We start from the raw sequence: 22336 nt of genomic DNA on the forward strand, positions 1-22336 counted from the left end.
ACCGACAGACACCCTGTTTTCGAATATAGATGGAAAATAATATTGTTGTTGATAGATTGTAGTTTAATGTCCCTCTCAGCAGCTATGTAACACACAAATCTATATAGACTATACTGGGATTCAAATTACACGAGTTTCTATTAGGAATCGATCACAGATATCCTACGCGGAAGACGTGTACGCAAACCATATGACCACAAACAAACTCAGGTGGTCCATGTTAGGGTGATGTATTTATTACTTGCATTAATAGTAATTAGTTGATCAGTTTATTTTACTTACCACCATTATACACCAAAGACATCTGAAATCTGGATAAAACATAATTACAAAGAGAAAAACTTGTCAAGGATACTTAATATAAGATAATTAAAAACTAAAAGAATTTACTTATATAACATATTACAGTAAATTAATTATAGTATAAACAAATAAAGAAATAATTACTCACCACTTCCTCGATCCTCATCGACTGAGGTACGAGATCCTCTTCCTCGGCCTCTCCCTCGGCCCCTTCCTCTGCCTCTGGAGGCAGGTGGCGTCACAACTGGAATAACTTCTGGAATGGAAGGCTTTTCATCTATCGTAACAACTTCCGCCGTGATCTCATCTTCAAGATTCACCACCGTCCGTTTTCCCGAGTCAGCTGCCTTTTCGGCTTTCACGGGTTCAGATTTCACTTCATCTGCACTGTCCACTTTTTCTTTCGGAGGTTCCGTTTTCTTCACTGCGTCTCCGTTTGTCACCACAGGCTTTTTCTCTTTCACTTCGGTCGTTGAAGGCGGCTTTGCTGTTGCAGCTACAACTGAAGATGGTTTTCTGCCTGGACGGGTATCAGGCAGCGATGAGTACCGCTCTCCTCTGAGGAATTTCAGGTAACTTGCCATAAAACCAGTATCGCTAGTTTGTCTCAATTCCACAGGTGTCTGTGATTGAAATGCCATATTGCCTGAGAGATCTGCAAGAAACCCCAATTCCTCCTCAACATTAGGTACAATAAGTTTCGGTTTGTCAGTGACAGTCTCCTGGACTACGAATGTAGATGATGATATCTCAAAGGGTAATGGGGAAAGTCGTACAACAGGCTGATATGATGGATCAAGGAATGGGTTAGGCTGCACTTCAGCTAGAAAGTGTGGATGAGCTGGACTGAAATTCAATATGGATTCATCTAAGTTATTTAAGCATGTATCAACAGATAAGGGTGCCTGGCTTGCTTCTGTAGGAGGTAAGGATTCAATTTCGCCGTTAGTGTGAACAGAACTCTCGGCAACATTCTTCTCAATAATACTACCTTCTTTAGGGTCACTGTCAACACACTGTTCTGATTGGGGAGTTACAGCTGCCACTGGTGGAGTTACAGCTGCTATTGGTGAATTAGGATTTGAATTATTTACAGCGTTTTCATGTTCGTCCACGGTACTTTTTTCTTGGTTATCATCAGAAAGCTGACCCAGTCCATTTTGCTGTGACTGTTTATCAGTAGACTCTGTATTGGACACGTCTTCAAGAGTCATGTTTGCTTGCTTTGCAACGTCAGATATAGTTTCACTTACCGCAGGGTCTACAGATAATGGCGAGTTCATTTCTCGTCCCTCGTCAACTCGAGGGGATGGAGCGTCAGACGAAATATTCGATTCTCCTTCACAGCCAGACAAATTCTCAGTCTTCTTCTCGAGTTTACCATGAACTTCAATCTCTGATAAGACCTCTCTCGTTCCGGCCAATCTCACAACGCTTTCTCCACTGCCGGCATTTGACTTCTTTTCTTCAGTTTCAGATCCTGATCCAAGAGCACATGTAATCACCGATGGATATGCAACTTGGGCTTGTCCGGGAACTTCTGGTGCAACTGCTAGGGCCTCCTGCACAGAATTTGGAAGCTTTGGTTTACATGTACGATACACATCCTCATGTGAAGGAGAAGATACAGTTACAGGGCTATTATATGGATATCCTGGGCTTGACACATGACTCACTGGGCTTCTCTGGGATACCAATGGACTTGTTTTTTCAGGCATTGAAAGGCAATCAGGGCTACCATGACTCAGAATACTCTTGTTAACCGTCATGCCAGAATTAGCCACTGCAGGTGAATAGGGTGAGAGAACAGGGGCGTCCGGAGTAGATGGAGTTCGAGCTGAATATTCTGGATCTGGAGAAAGCATGCTTTGAACGGGGGCTGTTGTATTAGGGGACATACCGTATGCTCCCTGCTTCACATTAGCAAGTTGTTGATGATTCGAAATGGGGGTTTGTTTCGAAGAATGCATGTATTCCATTTTCTCCCCTTCCACTCGGTAATTGAGAGGTTGACTAGCGCTAACGGAAGTACAACCTTCATCAGAAGAGTAAGAAAGAGATTGGCTTGTCAAATTTTCAGGATATGCTTTTGCTTGAGCCTTAGTTTGTACCTGCAACGTTGACCTGCAGCGGGAAGGATTTGGTGACGCTTGTCTTTCAACAATCCTTGACATCGTTGTAGGATTTGGCGGCATATACATTGGATTTGCTGGCGGAGTTTGCTTTAAATGCTGTGTCTGATATTCTACTGAAGGTGATGTATGTTGCTGAAAATGCTGTGGGGATGGGGTTACTGACCTCGTAAATTCAAGAGCTTGATGCATATTAGTTTCATGTAATGATTCGTTTCCAAAATTAGGAGGTGGCAAGGATGCACAATCCCGAAGGCGAAGTTCTTCGTTGAATGTATCTGGAGAATGATACAATAATTCTTTACTGTTATGGGAAATATTGGAGTGGCCACTCATAGGAACAGACGGAGACTTACTCCTCCTATCAATTACACCGCCATGCAACGGACTATAACTTGAAGACGTGAATTGATGACTGGTACCCCCTTGTAAATTATATACACCTTCAAAAGACTGGTGAGGGGCTGTCTCACCAGATTTGACATGTGTTTTAGTTTTATCTGTCACAGTTGGTGTAGACGGTGACGGTGAGGCCACACTCTCATGCGGCAAAACACCGAACGGACCGGGCACATTTGCACTGCCCTGTGACCAATCAATGGGAGACGATTGTTCATACAGTGGGCTAGCTGAAACTGGTGGCAGAGTTGGCGAGTTGTAAGGCTCCCGAAGACCACCGAGATCTGATTCCACAGGGTTATGTTTCACAACGTTTGGTCTTTGTTCAACATTCAATGGAGCGTTATACTGTGGTTTTGAATTTGAGGGATGGAAGAGAGGCGGGAATACAGGTTCGTAGCCAGGAGCGAGGAATCCAGAATTAAATGAAGCACCACCTACTCCTGGAGACATTCCCAACTGCCCCAGACTTGGATGAGCTTGCATCAGGAGCTGAGAAGATGTACTAGGCGTTCCTACAGAACTCCCTGATAGATGTGGAAAGTCCCCTATCTGTGTAGTAGGCTGGTAAGTGTTCGTGTTTGGATTAACACTATTTCCTAGCCGATTATATGAATAAGCTGACCATGACCCAGGATCCATTCCGGCTTTGTATGGCAATATTCCATCAATACTGTTCCACAACCATCTTGTCTACGACATAATGTACACAATATAGTTTATTCAATACTAACATAACGCACTCGAATTGTTTTAAATGTGAAAGATCATTTTCTTGCCATAACCGGCGAATTTCATCCAAGCTCATCTTCACCTGGAACGAAGAAATAGGGTGTAAGCCAGGATTCTTGCCACGAAAAGTAGACTTAGTTTAACAAATGTTAAAGACAGCTGATGTAGGAAAGCCATTCACCAAAAATGAACCAAGGATAGGGCTTTAGCCAAGGCATTGTTTAACTGTTGTGATGAATTAACTCCGCCTAACAACTCTTCAATTATTTTTATTATAACAATCTGAAATTCTTTACAATCCCTGGTCATATTTCTATTGATAAATGAGTGATACTGATTCTTTTTTTTTAAAAAAAAAAAGTTTGATTTGATTTATTAAGCATTATGGTTGAAGTTAGGGCTCAATCACAAATAATCATAATATATATAGAGAGACTGAGAACATATGATAATTATGTTAAATCTCTACCATGTTAAAAGTGAAAATAGTTAAAATTTTATAGTAAAATATACTTTAAAATATATACTATGGCCAAAGACTCCTGCATAAATTAAAACACTTACGAGTTCTATATGTTAATTCGTATTTATAAATTTACAATTTTAATAGCATTTAATTTTTGAAATATTCATTGTCATCTAGATTTTAAGAATGTTTAAATTTAAATAAAATTATGCTTAAAAATTAACTTCTAGTTACGAAAAAATAACTGTAATAATATAAACGGTATTTTTGTAAGCATACATACTCTTCCATGCTCCATAGTACTAATTATAAAAATGCAAAAAACCCTGGCTATAACCCTATTTCAAAAAGAACACAGCGGTTTCCCACCACACACTGGTTCATTTTGTCTCATGTGGACAAATAACAACATTGGATCAGGATTTCCAGGTAAAGTCAGAGCAGGAACTACAGCAAGCAATGGTCGCTACAGTAGGAATGCACAACTCAAAACATATAAAACACATTAGGAGCATGACAGTTAATATAATGCAAAAAGCTTGAGTGTCTCCTAAAGCCCTTCATGCACAAATTCCAGAAAACCAACTCAATGATATGCCGAACATAAAATTGTAGCCAGAACAATAACAACTATCACACACTACAAATAGTTTATGTTTACAATAGGAGTATCTGTCACTCCTGCTACTCTGTGACGATTGAGTAGATCAGTTATCAAATTACCACGACTAGTGTGAAATCAATTACGATTAAAAATTAAAAAACGAACGCGATTTGATCATCGTTACTTCAGGGAAATAGGGAAAAGATGTCATTCATGCTTTGGAAAGAAAAGTCTTCTCTGGTATCTTCATGATCAGTAAATTTGCAGATGGCAGATCGACAGCATAGAATAAAATATATCACATTCGCTGGATCGCAAAATAAACGTAGCACATATTTTGAAATTTCTAGCCGCTGAAAACACTAAGACGATTGTATAGCCTACGCTAGTTCTGTCTTTATTGTCCGAATATTATGTTCTACAAGGAAAATAGTTTTCACAAATACCACGACGGTATTTAATACCAGCTGTATTTGCCATTGACATCTTGCACAGTTTTTAGAATTAGAAAAATATACGACTTGCTGGAGAAAACAAGAATACAACCATTTCTTTGGTGTTGAATCCCGGAATCCGCGTGCCGGTCAGATGTAGATGAGGAGCTTGTTTATTCACCTACATCTACTGTTACAGAATATTAGAAAGCGTATCATTGTAAAATATTATTTCCTTGAGGAGGAAAGAATAGCTTGCTGTCATATATAATTCGAGTGACTTTTCCCGTTTTTTTCTTTACTGCTGAGATTTATACTTTAACCATTCTCTTCATATTTGGTACATCACTTTAGGGCATCGGATACGAATCATTGCTACTGAAGACATAATACTAGTCCTATCGTTGAAATATTTTCGGGTCAAATGAAATTTAAGTAATTTAGTACTCAACACATGATATTTTCCAATTAAAAATAATAACTCAATAAACTAAAAATACCTATTAAGTCTCAGTTGTACTACTTATGTGAATCAAGTATATTAACGAAAATTAATCGAATTGACAAAGGAGAATATATATATGTAAAAGACAGTATCAACTTAAGTTACAAAAGTATGAATTAACGAAGCATATCCAGTAATACATATATTGTGATGAAATAACGTTTTAACAGTTAGTTCTTACGCATATTACATGTAATTATCTTACGAGGAGACGGAAATTGATGTGTAGAACTATCCAACGTTTTGCCAACTCAGTACTACATAAACAAGAGTTCAAATCACAGTCAAAGAATCAGATGTTCGTAATTATAATACAAAATTAATTATAGCCTGATAGACTTATCTTTACGGTAATAAAAGTAGGATGATCAAATGGTACATCACTTTGTACAGCAAATTTTGAAGTTACAGAATATATAAATATAGCTGAAGTTCAGCTTTGTTACCACTAATTACCGCCAATTACTATTAGCCACCACCAATAATCTTTGACCACCAATAATCTTTCTCAAGTGTTTGCTACGTTCGAATTACTGTTATGTTGGGACTTTAATCGAAGGAGCTTAAGCTTCCTATTACAAGGAATCCAACTTGTAGTAGAGAGGACCAATGTCTTCAATTCTCCTCTATTCATCATCTGTTTATCTCAGAATTTGTGTATGTGTCTTCATATATTCATCTTCTAAATTATTTATAAGATGGTTAAGTGCTTTCATTTCTATAAAAAGCACAAAAATAGATATTTCAGTCAAGTATGAATTCTTAAGCATAAAATCTACTCCACTAAAGCGTTGCTTTAAGTACAGTTCCCATTACCAGCATCAGGTTCTTCATGTAATATCAAGCCCAGAATATTAGTGCACCAGGAAAAGGGGTATGGGTAGGTGGAGGATGAACACACACATGCTGATGTAACGAATTTACACATACAAGTGACAGCTAACTTTGGGGAGTATTTTTGCTTTCTATTAATTATATTAACAAAATATAAAGTGTAAAGAAAAGGCAAAAAAGAAATTCGAATGGAGATTCCTTACACTTTCGAATCGAATTCAAAGAAATATTCAAAAATGACCTCGTTCAGGTGATGGGAAAGAGAAAATTGCAGTACTAACAACGGTTCAACATAAAACTGAGCTTGCATCTACGTAATTTATTTGCGACACAATTTTCTGGACTCAATGTCTAAAATTTGGACGATGTCCACGTTCTGACAACGTTTGATTCGAATGCATGCTGAGTTAGATCTTTTTTTTTTCTTTCTTCTTCTTTAGTTGCTCTCATTCACCTTGAAGTTAGAATTAAAACAAATAAAATCGCCTTAAAGAACACGAAAAGCCACGACTAGCCAGTTTTTAGTTGGATGACGTGTACTCTGCAAAGATAGCCATCTTAAAATCGGGGTTCATTCTTCTCAATGTTGCTCACGCTTACTACTATAAATGAGGCTCATGCTCTCACTTTCGCATTTATTCGAGTTCACACTATTGTTGCGCTCAAGACCAATTGAGAAAGAGCCGGGCTCGCGACTTTGGACATCACTAGTAGTCAGTACATCGACTCTCGTAGAAGTTATATTTGGCTTTCTAAAGTTTGGTGCCTATTAATTCAAATAACTGCCTAGTTAGCTCGTGATGCTGTTTCTGTATCGAAACGACTGCATGGTAATCGTTCAACAGATGAAAGCCATATATTTTTAAAAAAACTTCACTCGCAGAAATTTCTATGCTTCTCGGAACCAAAAAAAAAAAAAAAAAAAAAAAAAAAGTTTTCTGAGAATGGTTGGTCGGAGTTTAATAGCACGAAGGTTATATAAAATGAGGACCTACAGTTTACGCTGGAATCTGAACTGCAGCAATACATTCAAATTTCAAAGCCTCTCATCGGGCAGGGTTTACAGAGAATTGGTATAAGGAATCACCTTGCACAGGGTTTCTTTGCATTTTCTTAATTCTACCTTAAATACATAAAGTCGAATAAACTATTACTTCTCTAAATACATAATAAAAAGATAAAACAATTTTGAAACAATAAGCCTGAGTTCTTACAGAACTTATGAAACATATTAGTGACTTATAATTTAAAGATCTGAGAGCTTATCATGTACAGCGTTTCTTCAAAACATTGTAAAGTATTCTTGATTCTTGCGTTGATCATACGACGACTACGAAAGTATTAGAAGAGCATTAAGATTCATTCCAAGTAAAATTCGCGTCACTGTACCACGTTAACAGCTCTTATGATATATTTCTCGCTTGTACTAAATAACGACCTCCTTATGTTGCCGTACTTTACTGGACGCTATGGTCTCCGATTATTGTTTGTTTTTTACTATTATTATTGTTATTTCTAAAAAAAATAAAAATAAAAAAAGTGACACGAATTCTACTTAAAATAAATTGTAAGAAGTCAGTTGAAACTACAGCGCTTCAGTTAACATTTATTCACAAACCACTTGCTACTGTTCTTATTTGCCTATGACTGTGATTATATCTTGGAACTACAGGTTACAGAAAGTACAAAATTCATGAAAATTTAACTCTAATTTCATTCCATCATTTATACTATTAAAATGAACGATGATTATAATAGGTAACTTTTTCTTTCTTTTTTTCTTTTTCTTTCTTTCTTTTTTTTTTAAATTTCCAGTTCACAGAAAAATAATAGAATGTCGAATGTAACAAACAACTCTTACTAATATTTTATGGTATATTAAACATCTCCCAAATTTAGCTGTCACTCAACATTGACATACATATTATTTTACAATAATAATAACAGCTCATGAAACAATTTTGACGACATGAAATGATAAACAGATCCACGTAAATATATTAATTATGTGTACCAATAAATCTTATTCAAATCACTTCACAAAGAAGTAAACATACGATGATACGTAACGTATTACATTTCGTGCAAATAGATATAGCATTTCCTTACTATGATAAAACTATGTTGGTACAGCATTTTAAAGAAAATTTGATACGATTCACAAGCTATAAATGCATAAACCTCGAAAAAATTGTTTACTCATATATTACTGACAGTATAGCAAATATTACCTGCTTGATTGAAGAAGGTACTTTCGCGCGGCAATACATTTTTCAACAGAATCTGAAATACGCATTTCCTACTGCGTTAAGTTGATTTAAAAACTTACTGACATTCATCAATTACACGATATATCTGATCCTTGCAAACCACTTTTATTACAATAAATGAACACTACATCTATATGTCGATGTAACAAAGACAAGAAGTCCCTCTTAGCATTCGCTGAAGCATCTATTTGCAAAGTTTAACACGTTACGGAACATCTTGTAATGTATCAAATATTGCAACATAAACATTATAATATTTTACACGAAGTTCAATTAACCAGTAGAAAATTAATTATTTATCAGAAACACTACCATACAACACTAAGAAACACACATTATATGTTCTTTCGCTAAACGTTCCATCAGATAAAGAGGAAAACAAGTACAAACAAAACATATATATTGTAAAGTGGAATTTCTCAACCTGGAGGTCGTGACCCCTAGGAGAGATTCGTGAAATAAGGTGAAAAAGATACATTAGAATCTTGCAGTGAAAAAGAATATTTTAAAAGATTATTTTGATACACACGTTTTTATTTATTTCCATACTTGTTGTCAAACTGTTATTCCTATTTCTATATTGGAGGCACGGTGGCTCAGTGGTAGGGCGCTTACCTTTGTTGCGTGGGGCTCCTGATTCGGTCCCCGGCCAATTAAATTTAAGATGGACTACATCGTGCCCGTGGGTTTTCTCGGGATACTTTCGTTTCGTGCCACTTTCTGATTTCACAAATTCTACCATCATCATTCGTCTCCTTAGCCTAACAAGCATAATCGTGAGACGTTACTCTGAAAAATTTTATTTCATTCAACTTCCTATTCCTATATATGGCTTAAACACACATACAAATACAAGTGACAATCAGCAATACTCAAAAAGCTTAATACACAGCAGAAATTACTTATAGGTGGCACTGACAAGAGGATGTTATAGAAAGGGAGGTCATGATATGAAACAGCTTGAGAAACCCTGCTGTAAAACATTCACGTGGGTGCATTATGGAATACAGAGTATATTCTGCATTTCAATATGGCACTCACCTGGAAACTTAACAGCTGTTTACTTTATTTTGCCTTTACTTCCTCATTTCTTCCTCTAATCTGAAGAAGCATTTAGCGAAAGTACTTACAATGTACCTTTCTTAGTTGGTAGGCTAATATAGGCCTATAAAACTTATTCTGCCTATTTTCTTTTATTGCCTAACACAAGTGCCTAAACTTTAACGACACAATATGCAAGTTAAAGAACCAAATTCGGTACTCACAGACACACCTACTTTCCAAACTACTGATGTACTCAAATAATTTTAACCACCACAAAAGAACGACCTAAACAGAACATTTACATGCACATTACTGGACCTTGGGAAACCTCTTGTGAAACAAAAGAACTATTATATAAGGCAGAACTTCCTTACAATATGTTGAAAAATGAAGTATTATATACTGAATTGCTAAATTTCGTTATGTATGGTTCCCAAACTTTCTTTTTCAAAGATATTCTTTTCCAGAGATCTCTTGATAAATACACGTTTTTAAATCAATTCTGAAACTAGAGTGTACTGAAACACGATTGAAGAAAATAATTATAAATTTATAATAGTTACCCCCCCTTCCAAAAAAAAAGGGGGCATATTTGAGCTGGAGAAAATCCAACAATCCTGATTATATGCCTTAAAGATCCAAATAGTGTCTTTCCTTTTTATTATCATAATTATTATTATTATTATTAAGCTGAGCGAAACATTTGTATTCTTCAGTTCGAGTTACTTCTTCCGTGATTACAATTATCTCCTGAACCGTTCTGCTGACGTGCTTTACATAAATGTATGCATGGTAACATGATACATTGTAAATAATAATAATAAAGCATGTCCAAGAAACAAACAGCGCTTTCTTTCAAGCCATTCTTTACAACTTATATTTGTCTGCTCATGTGCCAGACTACTTACTTATCAGAAGAAAGAAAAAAAAAAGAAAAAAAAGACGCACATTCAAAAAGTACTTTATAAGCGGAGTAGCTTAAAATTTAACTGGAAATGCGGGCAGGGGGAGATAATTAAAGAACAGAGAAGTAACTGACACGTGGATAGCACGCATCTAAATGCTTCAGTGCCTCTTCTCTGATTTTTATATAATTTTTTTTTATTTCCTTGTCTCCCACGTTTCCTCTTCCAATCTCATAAAGCGATTTTAGCGAAAGTACTTATAGTGCATATATATCTTGCAATTATGTAGTACGGTTTTCACTATTTTCTGGTAAGTAATTCAATTTACATCCCAATCTCCGATTTCCTATGTCCAGATACGTTTATATGTACTGATTATTAGCAAAGACAAACCGAGACTCAAGAGGATCTTGAACAGAATAGTTGAATAATACTGTACATCACAAACGTTGCCGTGGATCAAACCAGGGACCTCTCGTACCGAGGTAAGCGCTGCACTACTGAGACCAGTATCTAACCAATATGAAAGTCAAAGACCTTGCAATGGTTGGCAACAATTGAGCATCAATTGTGGTTGCACATTATATGTCGACAACATAAATCATAAACTACTAGTTGAAATTTACAAAGCAGTAGCTTTTCTTCCAAGCACATCAACGAAACGGAGAAGCATTTGCTGGGTATTTGTTCAAGACCTAACACGATCGTTGGAATAATTTATCTTACAGAAATGTATATGGGGTCAATTGACATCCATAATCGCAGTGCTTTTACAACATTAAATAATTTTATTAAAAAAAAAAAAAAAAAAAAAAAAAAAAAAAAAAAAACATATATTGTAAAAATTCCTTAACACACCTGCTGTGACTGGTCCCATATGAGCACAACAACTCTTGTTAAAAGCTTGCAGAAGAAGAAAAACTAACGAACGTATTTTTTCTTAAGAATATGCAAGATTTTTGGCTATATGTTCCATGGACAATGGACAAACCAATACTGACAACCCAAAACTACATGCTTCTTTCTCGGGTCATAATTCCATAACCTCCTGCTTCTGGTCTGCAAGTACTCTCACACTTTTCAAGTGGGCCAGATTTCATGAACATGCATTATATCCGATTATTTGCTACGATACTCCCAACATAAGCTCTACATGAAGCAAAATATTGCTAAGTATGTAAATTGGTTTGGCTAAAGAAGAATATCAGCTACATTCGAGACTGCTCAGCTTTGCATCTAGTAAAAGAAATAAAGCTAAATCATTTTCTAAGCAAGGGCGAACCCAACCTATGAGGAGGAAGTGGAACAGACATTGATCTCACTGAAAAAGAAAATCTTTCCATATTAACTATAATTCGGGAAAAAAAAAAATCCTTCTTCGAATCTCCTTAAATCAAAAAATCTTCCCAGTTGAGCACCAGCTTGAAATGACCAGCTATATATATATTTTTTTTCCCATAAGCAATCATTTTTATGCCATACATGTTTGTAAGCACACATAAACTGAGTCTGTACGTTGCAAAATAACTGCACCACATGTAGAAATGTGTTTCTTTTCATGTTCCTTAGGAAAGTTGGTATTTATTGACTTTCCACACTGCATTTGGAACGACACATCCGCTCGTAAGCAAGGGAAGATATTGGTGTTGCATCATGTCGGTATTTTGCACCATCAGATTGCAAGACAACTTGAATGACATCATACAACTGATAGGTTATTATAAAGAACATGATGTATAGTAAGTTCTCTTTGAGAGACAAATGTGGCCGAAAATGAAAAACAAAGGCGCTAGTTCTGACAGGCTGAGTATCAATCTTCACAACAAATAGGTCAAAATGTGTCTAATGGTTCTGGTGTTAGTGTCAGCTATCTGACAGTTCTTACATGGCTAAAGGAAAAAGGAATTTGGAAGAAAACGCCAATAAAGAAGCTGATACTTTGCGCAAATCACGGAAGAGCCAGGAAATATTTTCTTAGCATCTACGAAGCGTGGAATGTTCAAGGATGGGAACATGTGATTTTCTCTGATGAAAAATGTTTACAAAAGGGGAAGAACTTAAAGTGACTGCATTTCACCGAGGCAGAAGTTTGGTGAGAGTGTAATGGTGTAGGACTGTTTCACGTAGGATATGGAAGACTCGATATTTGCAACAGGTCAGATAACGCGGCATTAACTGTAAACGTGTAACTGTGAGGGATTATATCTCAGTGGTTCTCGTTTATATGTTTTAAATTTGACAATGTAAAGTATCAACAGATGGCGATCATGCTAGTTTCTGCACGTAGTTAAATAACGTTTGATTAAGTACATGACCTATACTGTGAGCGCGTTGTTTGTGCTGGATCTCCTGTTGCTTCGGTTTGTTAAATTTGTGAAGCAGTGTGTTTTCACGTGACTTCGTATTATGACTTGTTTGCAGGGTGGAAAAAATCATGATTTTTTTCAAAAAAAAAAAATCATTTTTGTTGATTTTTTTGATTTAAATCAAATCATCATCTTCGTATAATACAAGTCGCGAACTGAAGAAAAAAACATTAGGAATTAGTTATTAAATGTTAATTATGCCATTTAAGTGAAAGTATTGGGTTTTAATTTTGAATTAATTCCCAATCGTTAACCTATTTCAATCCCAAACAATGTTTCTTAAGCATTAAGGAAAAAGTACAGCAATGTATATCAGTGACACTTTTCTTTTCACGAAAGTTACTGATATTTGGCAAGGGCATATTTTTAAACAAATGGAACTAGCTAGCGGCACGAAATACATATAAAGTACATAAATTTCGCCTGAAATTAACTAACTCTATGACTTATGGAACCCGGATGTTCAATGCCATGTTCACAAAAGCTTCCTGACTTCTATCCTTAGTCAACTGAATCCAGTTTCTATTTTGTATTCTTATTTCTGCGAGATCCATCTTAATATTGTCCTCCCATCTGTGCTTAGGTCTTCCTAATGGTCGTTTTCTAATTGGACTTCCAGTTAAAACTTTGAAAGCGTTCCTACTTTCTTCCATTCTCGCTACATGACCTGCCCACCTGAGCCTCCAAGATCTGATGACCCTAACAATGTTTGGTGAACGATATAAATTATGCAGTTCCTCATCATGAAGTTTTTGCCATTCCTCATTTCTGTTCGTTTTGGTTCCGAATATTCGTTTCAGGATTTTATTCTCAAATACTTCCAGTCTGCGTTCTTCCCTCAGCGTAAGCGACCATGTTTCACAACCATACATCACAACACGCATAATTATAGTTTTATATATATTTTTAAAGCTTCAAATTCCTCGACAGAATTCGCGACGATAAGAGATTTTGAACTGAATAACACGAATTCCCTGCTTTTAGTCGATATTTAATTTCTTCGTGAATATCGTTTTCTGATCCTATATATTAGCCGATGGCAGAACTTTCTTTGCCTTTATGCGATGAGCTTTTGTAAGTCAAAAATTTTCTGCAGGAATTCCAAAATAAAAAAAATCAAGATGATTAGTTCCAGCAGAAGAAACACTTGTGATTGTTAAAAATATGCTTTATGTGACGTGAAAAACAGCCCAAATGCGAGTTGTCCCTGCATTTAAGACATCTATACATAGCAGGCACGTTTTTATACTATTCTGTTGACTATTTCATTTCCTCTGACAATTTTTCCTGCACAGGCGCGGCAAATTTTCTGCAATCACATCGCAGATCGCGGCATGTTCTGCAATGGGGTCAAGTATCCACTTTATTAAAGGTATTATTCGATATTTTAACGCATCCAAAATTTGTCATATTACAATCCCGAGGAACTTACAATCCCGCCCAAAATTTTAAAATCTTTTTTTTTTTCTGTTTTGTTTCGCATAGGAGATCGGACCCCTCTAAATACGCCCCTATTATCTGGAAACAAACAAATAGACGTGGACACAAAAGAGTTTTCATCTGTAATGTCCATGGTGATTTCCCTGTTGGAATAGAAATTTTAATATCCTGTGTTACAAAGAAAAGAAAACAGGGTTCACCCGTTACCCGTTCAAATGGGATTTTCCCTGATCGTTCTCTACATGATACTCGTTTTGATACTGTGCTTACATACATTTGAGTCTTATTGTATTATGATTATTATCTTCCATAATTGAAATAACAGAAGATAAACGGGATTTTATTTACTTTCACTTTAAATTAATTCATTTCGGAATTTGATTTAAATCAACGATTTTTATTTAAAAAATCAAGTGATTAAAATCGTGATTTAAATCAACCCACCCTGCTTGTTTGTAATGGTAATTTACTTTAATTTTGTGCCGACTTATACAATCGCAAGGAGCTGTTAAAATTTTTTTGGAATGTCATGGTTTAATTATTGGTAATTGATTGCCGCAAATCTGAAGCAGCGTTGAAGTTGTCCAAGGATAGAGAATCGGCGGGTTGATGGGTTAAGTGCTTTTGTCATGTGTCTGGCTTTCATGGAACATTTTTCGGAAAATCGAAATGCAGCAAATTGTTTACTTTTTCTTTGGTGTTATGTTAAAGAATGTCGCCAAAGTTTTACTACATATGAACTTCGTTGTTCGTCTCTAGCACCTGTCGACTGGAGTAGCTTTTGCAAGTAGATTTGTGTGATTCCTCTTGCTAATCGAAGTAAAGATTCTTTGCTATCTGTCATAAAGATGATATTGCTCGTTGCCATTATTATATCTGCTTGTTGGGAAGGATACAAATGTTTGTACTTCTGGTAATGGTAATATTCAGTAAGAGAATAATGTGCATTTGAACGACGAGGAGTAGTAACTTATATATAGTCTACTGAAAAGCGTGGTATAGTGTCAAGTATTCCTCATTTTGGAAGATATTTGAGCGTCTTTTTTTATTATTATTTTTATTATCCCGTAATCGAAGTACGATTGTAAATTATTTTTTGCTTGCTTGATGAATTCTGATGCATACCGTGGTGAACAGAATTGTATATTTCATTGTATTCCAATTTTGGGAGAAGAGACGGTTTGCCTCCCTTATGTGCAAAGTAACATCTTTTTTTTTTTTTTTTTTAATAAATTATTTGGGATTAGGGGGACTGTTCTTCCCCAAGTATATATATACGTATTTGTTTTTATTATTTGTTAATTGGCTTATAGGTGGATTGTACTTTATAAACTTTTAATTCTGGTGACAAACTAAAATATAACGCTCCGTTACCTAGAGATCGGGATAAAGCTGGAGTGGGTTTTGTAAACAAAGTCCTGGGATAAACTTTATATTACACGCTCCAGTTCATCTTTGTAAGTACGTTATCAAAAATAATGTTTGTTGTTGTTCTCTATTTATTTCTTAATATGTTAATGAAAATGTTCTTGTTTTAAATTTAGGGATGTACTTCTTAGGTTGAAAGTAGTCCCAATGTGCTCCCACCTACGCTATTGAGTTACAACTGGAACGAGCTCTGTATTTAATAAAGTTCACCCGAAGTGTTTTTTCAGACATGCATAACCGGAGGTGTGGTGGCCATCAATCCCTCCAGACATGAGCTATATTGAAAATTTATGTCCCACAACCTTTCAGAAGAGTGCTTCAAAGCAAGAAGAGAGTTTATTGAATCTATGGTGCGCGTTTACTTCCATACGTTAAACATATGACTGCGCCAGTCTCTCGTACATTGGATGACAAAGATACTGGCAACACTGAAAACAGCACATGAGAAATATACGAAGTACTAAATGCTGCACTTACACGCTTGCGGTTTCTATACACATAGTAGCACTGTCAAAAAAACACGCATCCTCTTCATATTCGTTAACGAGGTGTTAATATACATTCATACGATACATGGAAACAGTAACGTTCATAACTCAAATTACACCCCCAGTAGTGTTCTTTCCAATTTTGCTTTTCTATTTCAAATGAATCACTGTCATTCTTCTTCCGTGATACATAATAGCTGTAAGTCATTTTTATAACATGTTCTTACATTTGAACGTTTCGACAGATAATTTAACATTCATAGTAAATTTTGTTCACACGTATACATATCGATTGGAAGCTCTCGAAATGTAGCTATGGGAAAGGATGGGGGGAATTACGTCGAGCGAAACACGAATAAGTAGGTGTCAGAAATGGTGGGGGAGAAGCAAACAATTATAGATGTTATTCAAAACTGTACTCAACTGAGGTAGAGGGGGCGCGGTGGCTCAGTGGTAGAGCGTTCACCTCCGGTGCTTGGGGTCCCTGATTCGATCCCAGCTCGCGCCGTGTGGACTTTGTGGTGGACAAACATCGTGCTCGTGGGTTTTCTCGGGGTTCTCCCGTTCCCTCCCACTTTCTTCATTCCACCATTTCACTCATTTCTCATTATCACCGTCTCCTTTAGCCTAACCGGCATAACCGTGGGACGTTAAACTTACAGATTTCATTTCAAATGAGGTAGAGAAACTGATTGGGACAATGGCTGAGAAGGAATTGTATCATGAGGGAGGTGCGAGAGTACTGGACAAGAAAGAGAGTCGGTGCAAAGGAGAATACAATTAATGGATAGTATCAGAAAAGGTTGCTGAAGACAGTGGAGCACGGAAGCTTCTTAGTTGCGGTAAGTGACCTACCAATAACAGTAAAATACATACGATGATCTTAGTATATTCTTAACAGTATACCTATTTCTTATTTTCCAGTTGTGTTACGAGTCCCTTCCCATGAATTTTCTTAGTAAGTCACGAAATCGCTACACAGACAATTACTTAAATCACTATGTATATATTGTAGCCAGGGCAAACTATTTTCCAACTCATTAACAAACCTTCAATATTTTATCTAAGTAGATAGGAGCGTGTGCCACTAACCAGTGATATCACCCCAATCTGTATCAATTTCCATTGTCGGTGTTTTTTATTCATTCACACATAGGGAAGAAAAATAGGAAGGAACGCTACTCCATAAGCAAGTTGAGTTACTTGCATTTAATGCGTAAAATCAATGTAGGCATATGTGAAATAATTTAAAGGCAATTCAATATCCTCAATTATTATCAATATATGATACAATAAGCAGAAAGTATCGACTTTTCTTATATGATGCAGTTATTTTGTAACGGACTGTATTTATGGCATATAAGCTTGGTGACATATAAATCTGTACGCAGTTCGTGAGTAGGCAACAACAAAATAAGAAAGGAAGCAAATTAGAGTTTTCTCTCATGTCCCTCGAGTACACTCTGAGGCTACGGGGGCATTCCAAGAAAATCCACGCATGTTGTTTGATAATTAGTTAAAGAATTACAATTTCCGATAATTAAAGAATTGTAATTTTTGAACTTTTATTTTTAGCAGTATCTGTGGGATATTAGCATGCGGCAACAGAAGGAAGTATTGAGGGCATAAGCATATTCCCAAAATAATAGTTTTACGGTTCCTTTTGGCGCACCACATTTCGGAAAATTACAGGTAAAATTAAATATTTTGCAAGAAACGACGTATTTATAAAGAAATTCTTGTGAAACTATGACAAGTGCTATTGAAATGCGTATCATCGCCAAAATCCAAAAATCACTACCATCACTTTCGCACGTACATACCATTGCTGACGCGTCTGCTCTTTCCGGACGCATCCCTCCCTGTCTTTCGGGCACCCAGCTTCCCCCTGCCCTGACTCAGTTAGATAGTATTCGTGCTTTATAGTGGAAACCTAGCAGAGGTTGGTTTGTGTTTTTCCACTAGTACTTAAGCCATACATCCGGACATGGTTGAATTTTATCTGTACCAAGTGTCATATTTTCATGTCGCCCAGCACAAATTATTAGGAGTGGTGCGCCAAAAGTAAACTTGCAAGAGTTTTACTATCTTATATCTTCGTATTTTTAACTTGTACGCTTATTAGTATTATTATTAAAGAAGTAGCTGTAAGCGAAACAATAGTGTACTTTCGGAATCACTTCCTTCCAGCTAGCTTCAAAGAACTATGCAACATGCGCAAAAATTTTTCAATTGAAGTTTGAATTTCTGGAAGAAAAAAAAATCAAAGATGCTAAGCTAAGAAGACAATAATGGAACACATACACCCTGTTACGTTTCCTTTACCCAGCAGCCATTCCTTGGAACTAGAAATCGGAACCTTGCATTATTAATAATATTGAAAGTAATGAGTGATTCATACATTGTGATGTGAAGCAAGTCCGTAAACAATCCAATATATCTTTTTACGACTGAAACAATCTTCAAGGAAAAAAATAAATAAGGAAAACAATCAGGAAACAATAACGCAAAGATAAAAATGCTAAGGCACGAAGCGGTTCGCTTATTTTCTTCTTCGAAAGGAAAATATCGACAAAAATATTAAATTTTCAAATATGAAATCTGGTAACTCCAGCCTGATCAAATCGACAGTAAGAAAGATTAATCAATCACTTATCAAATCCTTCCAGCACTAACTAAATTACTACTACATCTGTCAGCGAAATTTGAATACCTCGATCGATCCCTCTAAGTGAACTAGACAGCGTATAGCTTTTATTACTATACTAAATACTAATAGGAGATGAATAACACACTGACGTGCATTTGTCGCTTGATTTTCTCCTTTAGCACTTTAATACCATTCAACATACCTTATAACTAAAAAGAAACTAGCATATCACAATACAATACAATTTTGCTCATGCCGCCTGATATACATTTCAGTATTACATACCGTAATTATATGTAACGATGACGTTAAAAAAATACCAGCGATTTAAAAAGTGGGCCAACATCCTAAACTATATCTAGATGCAACACAACATGAATACCGGTATTCAACTTTGTCGGGACACCATCAATATAGTTGCCTTCTCTATGCGTTCCTTACTACTTCCGAACACCATTACAACCGTTAAGCCCCATTGGCTTTGTTTACGAAAAGTAATATCAAGCACTTGAAACAAGGCCTTTAATTATATTCTAGTTCTCTTCATACCACGAAACATAGAATTCTTACATACAGCACTATAAAAACCAAGCTCTGTGCTTCCAATTTGTTTCCCTACCAATCTAAAGCGAACGCGGCAGACAACTAGTACGCAAAACGCAACGAATGAGCAACATGCACAATCAAAACAAGAAACCCAATCATACATATCAGAACACATGACTTAGGCACTCCTCGCTTATTACCACCTACATAATTATATTTTACATACGAACTTATCGTTTCTAAAATTAGAAACGGATATCAAACCTTTTATCTCTGTAAACTTACCCCTCCTGTTTTTCGCCGCCATTTTCCAACTCTACTCTTGTATTCCTAATGCGCCATCTATAGCTTCCCTCCAATTAAAATGATGATCATCATATCTTCCATCCGATCGGAAGAAATTAACATATAAATTCAGGAAAAATCGGAGCAAGAAGGTTCTCATTCGATGTATCATGCAAAAGTTTATCAGAAAGGGGAAAGGAATCTAATTTGGTAATAAATTTACATTTTTGTAAATAACCTGTCTCTGAATCGTAAGTGTAAGAGGAAAATGGTTGTGGCACTAAGGCTTGGATATAATGCGTATAATCGCTACTAATTAATTTCATTCAAATGTATGTGAGGGGACAGTGGCTTAACAAAAGACTTGGGGGACCTCCCGCAGACAGCGTGGAGCGGGCACACTTCTCTACGGGCAAACTTCACGATTTGGGGGCCCCCTGATGGCTTGTGGCCCCCGCAATGCGGGGTCTGCAGGGCCCTTATTTACGTCCCTGTGCTAGGGATGGCCTTTTTCGAAAAATCTGTTTTTGATTTTCGGAAATTTCAGTTTTCGTTTTTTCGTTTTTCGAAAAATATTTCGTTTTCGTTTTCCGAAAAAAATTTCGTTTTTTGTTTTTTAAAAAAAACCGTTTTTCGTTTTCGAAAAAAAAATTTCGAAAAAGTATTTCGAAAAAATGTGGCCATATTCTCAAGATTAAAGAGATTCGCAGTCAGTGGTAGAGCGTTCACCTCCGTTGCTTGGGGTCCAGCTTGCGCCGTGTGGACCTTGTGATGGACAAACACCGTGCTTGTGGGTTTTCTCGGGGTTCTCCCGTTTCCTCCCACTTTCTTTATTCCACCATTTCATTCATTTCTCATAATCACCGTCTCCTTTAGCCTAACCGGCATAATCGTGGGACGTAAAACTTAAAGATTTCATTTCATTTTTTCCTATTTTATCCAGTGTATACCTGAACGTCAAGGGGGGCTATAGCCCCCCTTGGATCCACCACTGTATATATATATATATATATATATATAGTAGTTTCACGAAAAGTCCCGGGCGCCAAGCTATTTTTTAAAAAATAGTATTCCCAATTTTTACCTGCCAGTAGTTTCTGAGTTGGCGCCTCATTTTTACAACTAGCGCCTAAATAAGAAGAAAATTTGACGAGTCATATATCAGTGGTAAGCTACAGGAAGACTGGGAGCTAGGATCACTGCTCATAAACTTGGCCCAACCAGTGGTCCCTACTCAATGTGGTCATGTTGCCACTAACTAAAACATTGAAAACCGTAGTACTAGTCGATAATTACTTCGTGCTATCAAAAAACTACTGCTCGCAACTACGGCAATCTCTGTACCAAGCTTTGAGTTGACTATTAGGCAAAAAAAAAAAATCGTGTATCATAATGAAATTAAGTATAAGATCAGTGACGACGTCAGCTTTAATTTCTTCAAGGGGCAAAGAGAGGGACAGAGAAAATTTTGGTGATGGTGGGGGATCTATGTTTTGTACACCGAAGATGATAATTCTATACAACTGAAGGGCACAGGCTTTGAGGGAGAAGCGACGCTTCGGTACATAATTAGGAAAAAAAATATTTGCTTACCTTTGCTTCCGAGAAAATAAAGTAGAAAATTAAAAAAGTGCTTTTAACTTACACTAGAAGTGTTCAAAGTTATGTTTTAAATGTTTATTCATTCACAAATAAACGTTAATAAATATTCATAATTAGCTTTCAATTTCTATTTATTTTGAAACTGTTTTGGGGTCTCTTATCTTCCATCAACCACTCAGGCACAGATGAATTTGGGAGTATCAAGTAATCCTGATATTGTTTAGCCTACATTACAATAGGTCTGTAGGCGGCAGTCGGGGCGTAGCGTTGCATCAAAGAATTACCCCCTTCCCCTCTTTGGCATCTTCGCTAATTGTATAGATTTTTGCTGGATAAACACCGTGCATGTGGGCTTTCCCGGGTTCGTCCCTTTCCTTTAAATTTCTTAATTCCATTATTTTGCTCATTAGCATCTCCCTTAGTTACGCAGACCCATTCGAGGTCCCTCGTGACCAGTGGCGGCGATTAGACGTTAAAAGTGGGGGGCAAGGCACGATCTGAATATTTGTATATCAATCTTAGTTTATCTGGTTGTTTCTAACACTTTGTTTGACGAAAGGTTGTATAACTAATAGGATACTATCTTCTTTGGTTAAAGTACCGTATATCGATTTCATATTTTATTAAATAAATTGACAAGAGCAACGGAAGTAGATACTAGCTCTTTGTACTCTTAAACAACGAAGGTGTAAGAAGAGATTTGATTCTTGCTCATGAACATCTTAAAATTCTGTCTGGAAAATTGTGTGATCAGATTACTTAATAAAAAAATTTACAAAACAAGTAAATAGAAAGGATAATATTAATTATAGTAATGAATAATGAGGCTTGTTTTGCAAAAGTTATGTTCAAACTGGAGATTAATGAACAACTTAAGGGTCTTCACTGCAGCGAAATTAAACT

The 22336-nt window shown here is 36.4% G+C and overlaps 1 protein-coding gene across 1 annotated transcript in view; it reads right to left on the reverse strand.

Moving 5' to 3' along the window:
• LOC145680722 (uncharacterized) overlaps positions 1–19929 on the reverse strand; it is a 69920-nt gene extending 49991 nt beyond the window's left edge. Inside the window, exons 1-2 of the mRNA XM_081751665.1 lie at positions 19832–19929; positions 452–3648 (exon numbers count right to left, since the gene is read on the reverse strand). Coding sequence (XP_081607791.1) covers positions 452–3476 — 3025 coding nt within the window. The 5' untranslated portion in view covers positions 3477–3648; positions 19832–19929. The remainder of the gene's footprint in view (positions 1–451; positions 3649–19831) is intronic.
• Between the last annotated feature and the right edge of the window lie 2407 nt (positions 19930–22336).

The sequence above is a fragment of the Thermobia domestica genome, chromosome 3 (genome assembly GCF_964235325.1).
Source record: "Thermobia domestica chromosome 3, izTheDome1.hap1.1, whole genome shotgun sequence".
In the NCBI taxonomy this organism is placed as follows: domain Eukaryota; kingdom Metazoa; phylum Arthropoda; class Insecta; order Zygentoma; family Lepismatidae; genus Thermobia; species Thermobia domestica.